This window comes from Danio aesculapii, chromosome 8, assembly GCF_903798145.1.
Source record: "Danio aesculapii chromosome 8, fDanAes4.1, whole genome shotgun sequence".
NCBI classification, from domain to species: domain Eukaryota; kingdom Metazoa; phylum Chordata; class Actinopteri; order Cypriniformes; family Danionidae; genus Danio; species Danio aesculapii.
The window spans coordinates 15,290,323-15,304,019 of NC_079442.1; the positions used below are offsets into that span (position 1 = coordinate 15,290,323).

A 13,697-nucleotide genomic window follows, 5' to 3' on the forward strand; every position below is an offset into this window, starting at 1 on the left:
ACCCAGCCGGGGCTCGAACCAGCGACTTTCCTGCTGTGAGGCGACAGTGCTAACGACTTAGGCACCGTGCTACCCATTTCTTAGTAGTTATTTAACGTAAGTTTTTGTAAGATATAACTTTTAATTGAAATAATTTATTACCAAATGGTAAAATCAGCATTAAACGAGATGACTAAACAGTTTATAATAATTTGTGTTAGTTCATATTAACTAATATAGTTACCTTAGGGTAACAAATGAAACCTTATTGCAAAATATTACTGAATGAAAACAAAATAAAATAAAAGGCTTTTTCTATTTTGTATTTTATTTTTAAGGCAATAAATCATATCAATGCACACACACAAAAGGGGATAATTACACTTAACAGAGGAGACTACAATGTGCACAATTTCTAGTTTAACACAGTGTAAGATTTTTCCAGCTTAGCACAAGTATGACAATTTAAATCTACACAAATCTATTTCAATTAAGTCAAAACTCTAGCAACATTTGAAAGTTAGAAAAAAAGTAATTGAATTGAAGAATAAATTATACCTTTTTCCTGGTATTTTAAGGATGTATAAATTTGCATAAATATACATCATGTTTATTAAAGTACCTAAGATGGCTTAAAGTTGTACGTTGATTCTCTTTATGTTCCACTAGTCAAAACATTTCTGTCAGCATTTATGCAGCTACAGCAACAAGTATTTGTCATATTTGTCTATATGATTTCCTAAATGTCTTATTGGTGTATATGCACATGGATATTATTTTCAGCCAGCCAGCCAGCCTCAGCGCTTCCAGTGCATTCCAGTCTTTCCATTATAATTTTATTTATTTATTTATTTTTTATTAGTGATCTTCACTGCCTGATAGATATACAATATAAAGTGGGTCTCAGACCAGGCAAGAAGCACTATGGTAAATTAAGTTTCCCCCCGCCATATCTTTAAAATATGACAGTTTACTTTACCCCTGTATTTTCAATGGAGTTCCTGCGCTCACCTGCTGATCCTGACGGAGCTAGGTTACACAACCTTTCATCTTGTTTTAAGCTTGAACAACTAAATGAATGCTTAAGTCTGTTTAACTAGATGTACTGTAATTACAATACAACACTGATGCTGTAAAAGGAACCATATGAAATTGAAAGTCACATTAAGCTTTCGCCGGAAGTTTATCACTAGCTGAAAAAACTTGCTGTGCATATACCCCATTGTGGACATTCTGTGTGAGGACGCCCTCTGGTGTTGAGTATGAATGAAAGAAATTAAATGAGAGCGCTTAATGCTTCATAAAAGCAATAATGCTGGATTTTTATGTGTACTGCTCATTTGAAATATTATGGTTATCACCAAAGTTGGTATATTATGTCTCTTTTAATTAACAATGTGAATTATTCATTTATTTATTTATTTATTTATTTATTTATTTATTTATTTATTTATTTATTTATTTATTTATTTATGTGTTTGTTTGATTATTCTTTCTTGATTATAGTCAATATCAGTATATCCCAACACCCATAATCAAATAATAATAATAATAATAATAATAATAATTCATTCATTCAATTTTTGGCTTAGTCCCTTTATTAATCTGGGGTCGCCACAGCGTAATGAACTGCCAACTTATCCAGCATATGTTTTACGCAGCGGATGCCCTTCCAGCAGTAACCCATCACTGGGAAACATCCATACATACCCATTCACACACATACACTATGGACAATTTAGCCTACCCAATTCACCTGTACCACGTCTTTGGACTTGTGGGGGAAACCGGAACACCCGGAGGAAACCCACACGAAGAGGGGAGAACATGCTCCCCACAGGAACGGCAACTGACTCAGCCGAGGCTCGAACCAGTAACCTTCTTGCTGTGAGGCAAACATGCTACCCACTGCACCACCATGCAGCCTAATAATAATAATAATAATAATAACAATAATAATAACAATAAAAACAACTAAATGTATTTAAATAAAATTTGTAAAAAATTATGTAGTAGTTTATATTAGAATGATTTTAGTGCAGATCACATTAATATCCTTATTAAAACAGCCGCAAAAACAACAACAAAACCCTGTTTAAAACAGAACAGAAAGCTCTGAGAACATAACATTTACAGTCATCACAAAACAACACTTGCAGCCCAAATGAAAAAGCAGGAGAGGACTTGATTTTTTCCAAATGAAATTGTCACTTGTCATGTGAAAGAAGATCTGGTTACAATTCATTTTAAGGTGTACTCGTTACCATGCAACAATTTATTTAAATACTAAGTAATATTAATTAATTGCATATACCTACTATATGGTTAGGGTTAGAATGAGGGTTAGGTTTGATGTTAGTTATGTGTAATTATGCATAATTAATTACATTGTAATTATTTTAGTACGTACATAGAAAAAAAATGACAGCTTAAAGTGTTACTGTAAAGATTATTTGCTTGTGCTGTGAGAATTATGTGTGTGTGTGTGTGTGTTTGTGTGTGTGTGTGTGTTTTCAAATTGATAAATATGTTTTGTCAATTTGAAAGTGTTTTTCTTTTTGCATGTGTTTTCTTAACCTGCAGCAGATCTTGTGGACCAACGTAGTAGTGCAAAACAAAGTTACAGCACAATTGTGAGCTGCACCTACACTGTACACAGTTAAAACAATCAGGCTGCACACATACAATATGTGCCCACTATGGAATTTCCAATACATAACGATACTTTATACTTGGGCTGATGGTTCCAGGAAGAACCTTTGAAAATCCATAGAACGTTTCAATGTTTCAGTAAGGTCTTTTTTTAATTATATATTATATATTTTTAAATGATTCTTACACTAAATAAATGAGAAATGTTCACCGAATGCTTCTTTGGGGAATCAAAAACTGTATACTTAAAAAAGGCTCAAGTGTGCATAAACCTTTTTTTCTGATTGATAGTTACTGTGGATGAGGGCTACAATAAACTATTATTGTAGATGTAAATGTGGGCTCACTGCACTCTGGTTTACTCTAGTGTTATGAGGTCAGTCTTCAAGTCACTGGCTCCATGTGAAAGCTGCAGCGCTGTGTTCAGTGTTGAAACAATATTTGTACTGTAAAACAAACAAAAACAGACAAAAAAAGATGACTTCTGCAGTTCAACAACAACACCAACAGCAACAAAAATTCTGACAATGATATTATTCATGATAATGAAATGTTTGCATTGTATTTTTTGCTTCATATTTTCTAGAATTAAAGGTACAGTATACCCTAAACTGAAAATGTATTCTGAAAAATCTTTTTCTTTTGTGTTTAACAAAAAAAATAAATAAATAAAAAATAAAATAATAAACAATAAATAAATAAAGCATTTGGAACCATTTGAAGGTCAGTAAAGGGTGGGTACATTTACATTTTAGGTGGACTATCCCTAAGTGTTTTATATCTATCGCTGTCTGGTAAATGCTGCTAAACAGCGCCTCCACGTGTATGTGAGCAAAAGCACAACCACTGCATCAAGAAGGCAAATATCATTTAAGCTTTTGAATTGTTGTTGTTGTTATTTTTTAATTCACGTATTACATTTAAAGTTCCTGACACTATATCAATGCAGTGCCTAATTCTAACCTAGGCCATGATATAACCTTAAGACAAAGCAAGATTAAAAAAATTAAGCACAGACATATTATTATTATTATTATTATTATTATTATTATTATTATTATTATTATTATTATTATTATTATTATTATTATTATTATGTTCTCCAAACCTAATTCATAGTAGCTATAGCTATTTAACATTGTGTATTATTATTACTTTTTTAGTAATAAGGCTAAATGTAAACATATTTACTAAATAACATTTGCTTAATTTTAGTTATTGAATCTTTCTGAATAATGCAAGGTAAAATAAAATAGGACAAAATAAAATAAGTAAAAACAAACAAACAAACTACTTTATTAGTGGTTGCCACAGTGGAATGATCTGCCCAAAATAAAAAGGATACTAAGGTTAGGATGCTTTTTTTTTCTGCTACTACAACAACAACTACTACTACCACTACTACTACAACTACTGCTACTACTACTACTACTACTGCTACTGATACTGCTACTACTACTACCAGTTTTGGGGGTAATGCATTACAAGTAACGCAAGCTTAAATATCACTTTTCTAAGAAACGAGTAAAATAATGCTTTACTTTTAAAAAATAAGTAAAAATATTTGAGTTACTTTTTAAAAACTGTAATGCGGATTACTTTTTAGTTTAATTAATTAGCTTTAAAAATAAATTGCTGAATTAAAATTAGTCTCAATGAATTAAGTAGTCAATGATAGAACGGGTTCATTATTTTAAACGTATCGAAGGAAAAGGGGATTATAGTTTCAATGGACAGTGATTTTAATTAAGACAAATAGTATAAAAGTAGCAAACACATTGTTTTAAGCTTTCAATAATCTGTTTATACAGTGTATACTGTTGCTCTGGGGTCAGGAAGTTCTCAGATAACATTATCCATTTTTTCTATAATGTATTTATAACATTTTCAGGCAATACAGATACAACAACACAAATGAACAGAACAGGGGAAGAGAAAAATGTAATAATAATAATAATAATAATAATAATAATAGTTAAATTAAGCAAAAAAAATAATAAATAAAAGATCAACTAGAGATTTTGCATATTCGTACACCACAAACCTTTACAAGATCTGACCCTCTCAGAACCTTCACAAAATCAACCCTCTGATGAGTATGGAGGTTATGTTTAAACCCATATGCAACAAAAATGGATCCCACCTCTCATGAAATAAAACATCTAAAAGTTTAGTAGTCTAGAAACAATGAACAAGGTTCCTCTGTTTACATTTCAAACACATCGTTGACAACTCCTCTTTAAACTTGTGCCTCCATGAGGGAGAGATGTGAGCTCGATGTAGAATTTTCAGCTGCATTGCTTTTACTCTAATACATACACTTAGGGAGATTGCATTTTTCTAAGCCTCCTCCCATTTTGGTGTGTTTTTAAGGTGTTGGTTATACAGTGCATTGTTAATTGCAGAGCTCCTATATTAAAAAAAAAGTTCTGAAAGAGATTAAGCCTCAGCCAGGTAATAAAAAGTAACACAAAAGTAACTAAAAAGTAATGTAATGAATTACTTACCATAAAAAGTAACTATGAAACGCAGCTAGTTACTTTTTTGGGGAGTAACTCAATATTGTAATGCATTACTTTTTAAAAGTAACTTTCCCCAACACTGACTACTACTACTACTACTACTAATAATAATAATAATTATTATAATAATTCAGTTAACATTTAAGTAACAGCAAGGATTTCATTTTATTTTTCTAATAACCCTGCTTTTATCATCTTACTTTTGCTCTTATCAAAATACCTGTAAAATGTAATGCAGACATACAGCACTAGGGGATGCTGGAGGATCACACAACACAGCTCTTCTCTCTCTCTCTCTCTCTCTCTCTCTCTCTCTCTCTCTCTCTCTCTCTCTCTCCTCCTGAAGCAAAACGACAACTTCCACCAGCATGTCACATGTCACACGCCGCTTAGTTATAATAAAAAGTCACACGCAGCACCTGACTAAGTAATAAATAAACAAGTACGACTGTGTGTGCGTGCACGTCTGCAAATGATGGATGGGAAGGAATGGGCTGTTATCACAGAGTGCATGTATCACCGCCTGCCATTTTTACACCGGCCCGTGACAGAACAGTGACACGCGGGACATGAGCGACACGAGCCCAGATGAGCAGATCTTCATTTCCTGTTCCTGCTCACAGCAGACCCAAATATGTGACATGTTGTCTTCATTAATTCCCCCTTCATTTGAATATATCTAGCCGTCTGCTCTCTGGGCGTCCTCTCCGTCTCTTTCTACCTCTCACAAGACCGTAATGTACATGCACACATACACACACAGAGGTCTTATCTGGCCGAAAGTGTCAAGCTTTATAGTTTTGTACATATTTCATAGAGCAAAACAGAGTTTCTGTCTGTCAGTTTTGAGATTTTGAGCTTTTTCTATTTTTGTATTTATTGTTTTCTTCAGTCTAATGTAAAGAATTCAAAATATCCAAAATACACTTAAATTATTTTGTTGTTGATTTAAATTGAAGTACATCTGCAATTTTCTCAGAAATTAGTTTTATTTTTCTTTCGTTGAAACATAATTCTCCACCTCAGCAGCACTACATTCACGGGAGTTCAGTTACATTTATATCAATATTCTGAAGGTTATTACAGAGAGATATGTGCAGACATCATTTGCTTGATGATATACAGTACAGCATTTTATTCTACAAATATTTTTTATGATCATTTTATTTAAAAAAGGTTACAAAGTGATAAAAAAGATTCCAAGAATTCCCTCTAAAAACAGTAATATTTAATAAAGAATAAATATTAATAAATAGTAATATTTATGTATTTGTTTACACATAAATATAGATACACAGACTGCAAATAGATATAGACACTGCAGGTGAATAGGCCTGATAAAAAGATTCCAAGAATTCCCTCTAAAAACGGTAATATTTAATAAAGAATAAATATTAATAAATAGTAATATATATATATATATATATATATATATATATATATATATATATATATATATATATATATATATATATATATATATATATATATATATTTACATATAAATACAGATACACAGACTGCAATTAGATATAGACACTGCAGGTGAATAGGCCTGATAAAAAGATTCCAAGAATTCCCTCTAAAAACGGTAATATTTAATAAAGAATAAATATTAATAAATAGTAATATATATATATATATATATATATATATATATATATATATATATATATATATATATATATATATATATATATATATATATATATATATATATATATATTTACATATAAATACAGATACACAGACTGCAATTAGATATAGACACTGCAGGTGAATAGGCCTGATAAAAAGATTCCAAGAATTCCCTCTAAAAACGGTAATATTTAATAAAGAATAAATATTAATAAATAGTAATATATATATATATATATATATATATATATATATATATATATATATATATATATATATATATATATATATATATATATATATATATATATATATATATATATTTACATATAAATACAGATACACACACTGCAAATAGATATAGACACTGCAGGTGAATAGGCCTGATAAAAACTATGCTAATAGTTCCCCAGCTGATTGCTTACACTCTCAGAAACAAAAAGCTGTCACCGTTTCAAAAGATACACTTTACCTTAAAGGTCCATACTTTTACCTTCAAGGTATATATTAGTACATATAAAGGACAAAAGTGTACCTTGTAGTACCTTTAAGGTATCACCGTGGACCTTTAAGTACAAAAAAGTACAGTTTAAGTACAAAAGTGCACCTTTTAAAAAAGGTAACAGTTACAGAGGAAATTGAGACAGACATAAAGGTACAGAGACAGCTGCTTTTGTACCTTTATGTCTGAGAGAGTATATTAACAGTTTCAAAGGTTTTATATATGTATAAATGATGCATAATTTCATTAATCATGCTAATACACTGTAAAATAATACAGAAATAAACTGCCAGACCCTGTTCTGTTATTTTACTAATTCTTTATACATTATTTCTTATACAATATATTGTTTCAAAACACTAATATGACAATAAAAGTAATTTTGTTAAATTGCACAGGTGAACGTTTCAAAATCCATATATATATATATATATATATATATATATATATATATATATATATATATATATATATATATATATATATATATATATATATATATATTTTATGTTATTTATTTATTTATTTATTTATTTATTTTTTACAGTGTACAATTTATGACACAATCAGAACATTGAATGAAGTCAGGATCCTGCATTTTATTTTAGGGTTTATTTATTTAAGGTCAGTCTGTCTGTCTGTCTGTCTGTCTGTCTGTCTGTCTGTCTGTCTATCTATCTATCTATCTAATTAGAATCAGAATCTATAATTAGAAAATATTTTATTTTTACAGAGGGGATTTTGGAAATCTCTTTTTATCAACCCATATTTCAAAAAACTTCAGAATACAAGTATGAATAGAATTGTGCAGTTTGGTGTATATAAATGCTGCTAAGGCGGAGATATATGGATCAGAGTATGAAAATGTATATACTGTAATAGAAATCTACAGGAAAAGAAAAATTAAAAGCCAGAAAGCTCAAAATCTCAAAACTAACAAGTGCATAAAAAATGTTTTTGCTAGCAGCTTAATGCTTCAACATATATTCTAGGTAGTTTTTAAAGTACGCACACACACACAGGCACGCACATCCACACACGGCGAATCATTAGCCTCCCTTCAATAACATTTTTCAGCTGTGCAAACTACATAAAGACGTCAGCTCAAATCACGAACTAATTAACACTTAAAAAGACACAAATTAGATATGCGTGGCTAAAAGCAATTATAATCTCGACGAGTTTTGCAAATCATTTGGGAAATGAAAAGAATGCGTAATTGCTGGAACCAACATCTTCAACATGAAAAAAATGAAAAGGAAAAAAAAGAAAGAAAGAAAGAAAGAAATGGCTGAAGTGATGCTTGTTAGAGAGCAGTCTTTTCCACGGACCCGATTGTGATTACGACGCTTTTCCGCAATTACATGTGCATATGTTTAATGTCACAAAATGCCTGTTTTTAATGAATGTGTTTTTAATAGAATTAGCAATCAGTCAATTAGGATGTGCGTGAAGGCCTTGAGTGGAGAAGTTCTCATGCAGAGACTAATGAAAGAATACAGGACCATTCTAGAAACACACACTACTAGAAATATGCATTCGACATTAATTATACATTCATATTAAAACAGAGATTTTAGTAACTACTTAATAACTCTTTACATTACAGCTTCCGTATTTTCACAATTAATTCCTATAATAACAATGATGATATTTGATTACAAGCAGCACTACAAAATTAATAACACACTCAAAAAAACAAAAAAAAACAAATATATATATATATATATATATATATATATATATATATATATATATATATATATATATATATATATATATATATATATATATATATATATATATATTTGCTGCTTGTTTAGACTACTTATTTAAAATAAGCTGAAACAACATAATTCTTGAGATTTTTTGGGACAACTTAAATGTTTCATGTTCAATCCACTCAAATTTGTAAAAACAACTGAGTTAATTTAATGGTTACAAAATTTGTGTTGGGACAACATGAATTAATTGTGTGGAATCCTACATTTTTTATACAGATTATTATAGTTATACACTGTAAAAAAAACAAAACGCTGGGTTCCACACAATCGATTTGTGTTGAGACAACATGAAGAAATTAAGTTAGCATATAAGTTTTTACAAATTTAAGTTGATTGAATATAAAACAATTAAGTTGTCTCGAAAAAAAAAACCTCATTCAGCTCATTTTAAATAAGTAGTTCGAACAAACAACAGACATATTTTTTGAGTGTACTAAGGACTCAAACAGAAAGCAATGCATTTTTACATATACATTTTTGTATTAAAATATACACACATGCATACACGCACAAACACACACACAAACGTATCACTTTAAAATAAAATCATATGTTTACATAAACTTATGGATTAACCAACATGAATTATGGATGACCAACATATTTCACAGCAATTATTCAACGTTGTCTAGTGTTAATAATGTTTTTAAAAATGTTTTATCATTGCTAGTTTGTATGAATAATGTAATTTTGACACAAATAGCTTTTATTTATTTTTATTTATATTATTATGTACTTTCTATTCATCCAAAATGTAAATATTATTACTACTACTACTATTATTATTATTATTATTATTATTATTATTATTATTATTATTATTATTATTATTATTATTATTGTTATTGTTATTGTTGTTGTTGTAGTGCTTTTAGTATTTGCCATAGTAGTACCAATAATAAAACCTAGTAAATGTACACAAATTTAAAATGTGTTATTCATATGTTCCTTGTTAGTTTTGTTAGTTGCACATGTTTTAATGTTTAAGGTTAACAAATTAAACCTTATTCTAAAGATTTACCATTATACATTGCCATTAATAATTGTGCAAGAACACAATAAAATGTAATTAATATTTTTCTATAGAATGCTAAAATATATTTGTGCATATACATTAGCATTTTAAAAATTAGGACACCCAAATTAAAATCTTGGGGAAAAATAATACATAAACTTTTAAATAAACAGGAAAAATCAAGTTGAAAAATTCTGTTGAAACTTTGTAGTTTGTATTTTTATCTTTTTGCAATAACTTGTTTGAATTTAAATGTATTATCTTTCTTTACCTTCATTGAGAAATTAATACATAGAAAGGAATAGAAATGGGTTATGGGTTTTATATATATATATATATATATATATATATATATATATATATATATATATATATATATATATATATATATGCATATTGGGTTTTACATTCTGTTTAATGGAAATATTTCTTCAACACATTTCTAAACAACTCATTTCTAATAACTGATTTATTTTATCTTTGCCATGATGATAGTAAATAATATTTTATTAGATATATTTCCAGATACTAGTATTCAGCTTAAAGTGACATTTAAAGGCTTAATTATTAACTACTGTTAATTAGGCAAGTTAGGGTAATTAGGCAAATCATTGGATAACAGTGGTTTGCTCTGTTGATTATCGAAGAAAGGGGCTCATAATATTGACCTTAAAATGGTTTCATAAAAAATTTAAAAACGCTTTTATTCTAGCCAAAATAAAACAAATAAGACTTTCCCCAGAAGAAGAAAAATATTATAGGAAATACTGTGAAAAATTCCTTGCTCTGTTAAACATCATTTAGGAAATATTTGATAAAGAAAAAAAAAATCACAGAAGGGCTAATAATGTTGACTTCAACAGTATCTGGGCAATACATTAACTGGTTTAAAAGGATTTTTTTTGTTCATGTCAGTGGTTGATCTAGCAGTAGTGAGTGATCTGGAGCAGGACGGTCCCGTGGTGTGTTTTTGACCGTGTGTCAGTGGATCTGCGTTCAGGTCGCGGCTGCGGCTGCAGAACAATAGCAGTGGATGCTCTCACACTGATTCTCATTATCAGGGCAGCTTCTCCATTAATCTTGTGCTGTCGCCCACCTCACTAAACCCAGCACTCTTACACTATCTGTGCTTTACTTCATCTGCACGTTCAGGGGCGTTAGCCTGTAATTAATGAATCCCCCTCCTTCACACTGCTCTGCTGCTCCTCATCACACACTGAAGGAGACGAGACGAGAGGAGGAGGGTCAAACTCTCAGTAAATATATACAGCTAAACAAAGACAGAAACTAAAGCCTGCTGCTGCTTTCAGATTCTTCATTACAGGTATTCTATATGTCATAAAATTCTTTATCAGTTTTGTGTATTGTTCGCAAGTTCTTTTTAATTGAAATTACAGACTGTAAACTGATTTGCACTGCTTCATTTTGCAGATTTTTTTATTTTACTGATGGTATTGCTGTTCGTGGTATTACCATTACAACAAAAAATATAAAATAAATAAATGAATAAATAAATTTACAAAACTAATTAACTAACTAAATAAATAACTAACTAAATAAATAAATACATAAATAAATAAATAGTACATTTACCAAATTAAATAACTAACAAACTAAACAAATAAATAAATAATACAATTACACAAATAATAAAAAAATAAAATAAAATACATTTACGCAACTAACTAACTAACTAACTAACTAACTAACTAACTAACTAACTAACTAACTAACTAACTAACCAACCAACTAACTGACTAAGTAACTAACTAACTTAATAAACAATTAATACATTTACATAGCTAACTAGCTAACTAGCTAGCTAGCTAGCTAGCTAACTAACTAGCTAGCTAGCTAGCTAGCTAACTAACTAACTAACTAACTAACTAACAAACTAACTAACTAACTAACTAACTAACTAACTAACTAACTAACTAACTAATATTTTTATACAACTAAGTAACTAACTAACTAACTAACTAACTAACTTAATAAATAATTAATACATTTACATAACTAACTAACTAACTAACTAACTAACTAAATAAATAAATAAATAAATAAATAAATAAATAAATAAATAAATAAATAAATAAATAAATAAGACATTTACACTACTAAACAACTAGCTATTTATTAATTCATTTTTGGCTTAGTCCCTTTATTAATCTGGGGTCATCCATACACACTCATTCACACACATACACTACAACCAATTTAGCCTACCCAATTCACCTGTACCACATGTCTTTGGACTGTGGAGGAAACCGGGGCACCCGGAGAAAACCCACGCGAATGTAGGGTGAACATGCAAACTCCACACAGAACTGACCCAGCCGAGGCTCGAATCAGCAATTATAAATTATAATTATAAATTGATTTAATATAAATAAATAATTCATTCATTCATTTACACATAAATAAATAAATAAATAAATAAATAAATAAATAAATAAATAAATAAATCATTCATTCATTCATTCATTCATTCATTCATTCATTTATTACACATAAATAAATAAATAAATAAATAAATAAATAAATAAATAAATAAATAAATCATTCATTCATTCATTCATTCATTCATTCATTCATTCATTTATTACACATAAATAAATAAATAAATAAATAAATAAATAAATAAATAAATAAATAAATAAATAAATAAATGTTTTGTCACTTCATTGCATCCTCCTACGGAAATACCTTCACTGCAATTTTATTATACCAAAATATTTTTTATTCACTTACACCACATTTGTATAATTTGTATAAATCAATTACCTAAAAATTAAATAAAAAAATAATAATAAATAATAATGATGAAAATAATAGTAATAATAATTGTTATTATTATTATTCATGAAATATATACACATATTATAATGTTTTTATATATTATTAATGAACAATTTAATAACAATTAGACTTTTACTAATATCAGTAAAAATATGAATAATTTTAATATTGCTAACTATCACTAGCTCCACATTTACATCATGTAATAAATTACAAAAAAAAAAAAAAACTAAATAATACTACCTGTAGGTGTATAAACTTACTTCCTCCTCAATCTCCTGTGGTGATTTGATGGAAATGTTCAAGATGGGAAGTGGTTCTATCTGTGAAAAGAAGAAGAAGAAAAGCTGAGATATGAAACCAGACAGAGGAGTCATGAGAGCGGTTCATGGTTAAATAAGCATGTTGAAGATCTTTAATCCTCTCGCTCTCATTCTCTCTCTGACAATAGAAACAGAGCTCTTGTGACAGAGGCCAAATGGCCCTCCATGAGCCTGACTGTGAACATCATCAGCACACATTCATTACAGCAGAACAGCTCTGACTGCAGACAACAGCACAGACACAAAAACATTTTAATATAATATAATATAATATAATATAATATAATATAATATAATATAATATAATATAATATAATATAATATAATATAATATATTTTTAACTTGAATCAAATAATAATAATAATAATAATAATAATAATAATAATAATAATAATAATAATAATAACAACAACAACATATTAGGTCTGACATTGAATGACCAAATAGTATTAAAAGTGCAATATTTAATATATATATATATA

At 28.8% G+C, this 13,697-nt stretch overlaps 1 protein-coding gene across 2 annotated transcripts in view; it reads right to left on the reverse strand.

Annotated features, from left to right (window-relative positions):
• Positions 1-295: 295 nt before the first annotated feature.
• mvb12bb (multivesicular body subunit 12Bb) overlaps positions 296-13,697 on the reverse strand; it is a 138,289-nt gene continuing 124,887 nt past the window's right edge. For both annotated transcript variants that reach the window (XM_056463276.1, XM_056463275.1), the window contains exons 9-10: positions 13,155-13,214; positions 296-3,077 (exon numbers count right to left, since the gene is read on the reverse strand). In XM_056463276.1, the coding sequence (XP_056319251.1) occupies positions 3,021-3,077; positions 13,155-13,214 (117 nt within the window). In that variant the 3' untranslated portion in view covers positions 296-3,020. The remainder of the gene's footprint in view (positions 3,078-13,154; positions 13,215-13,697) is intronic.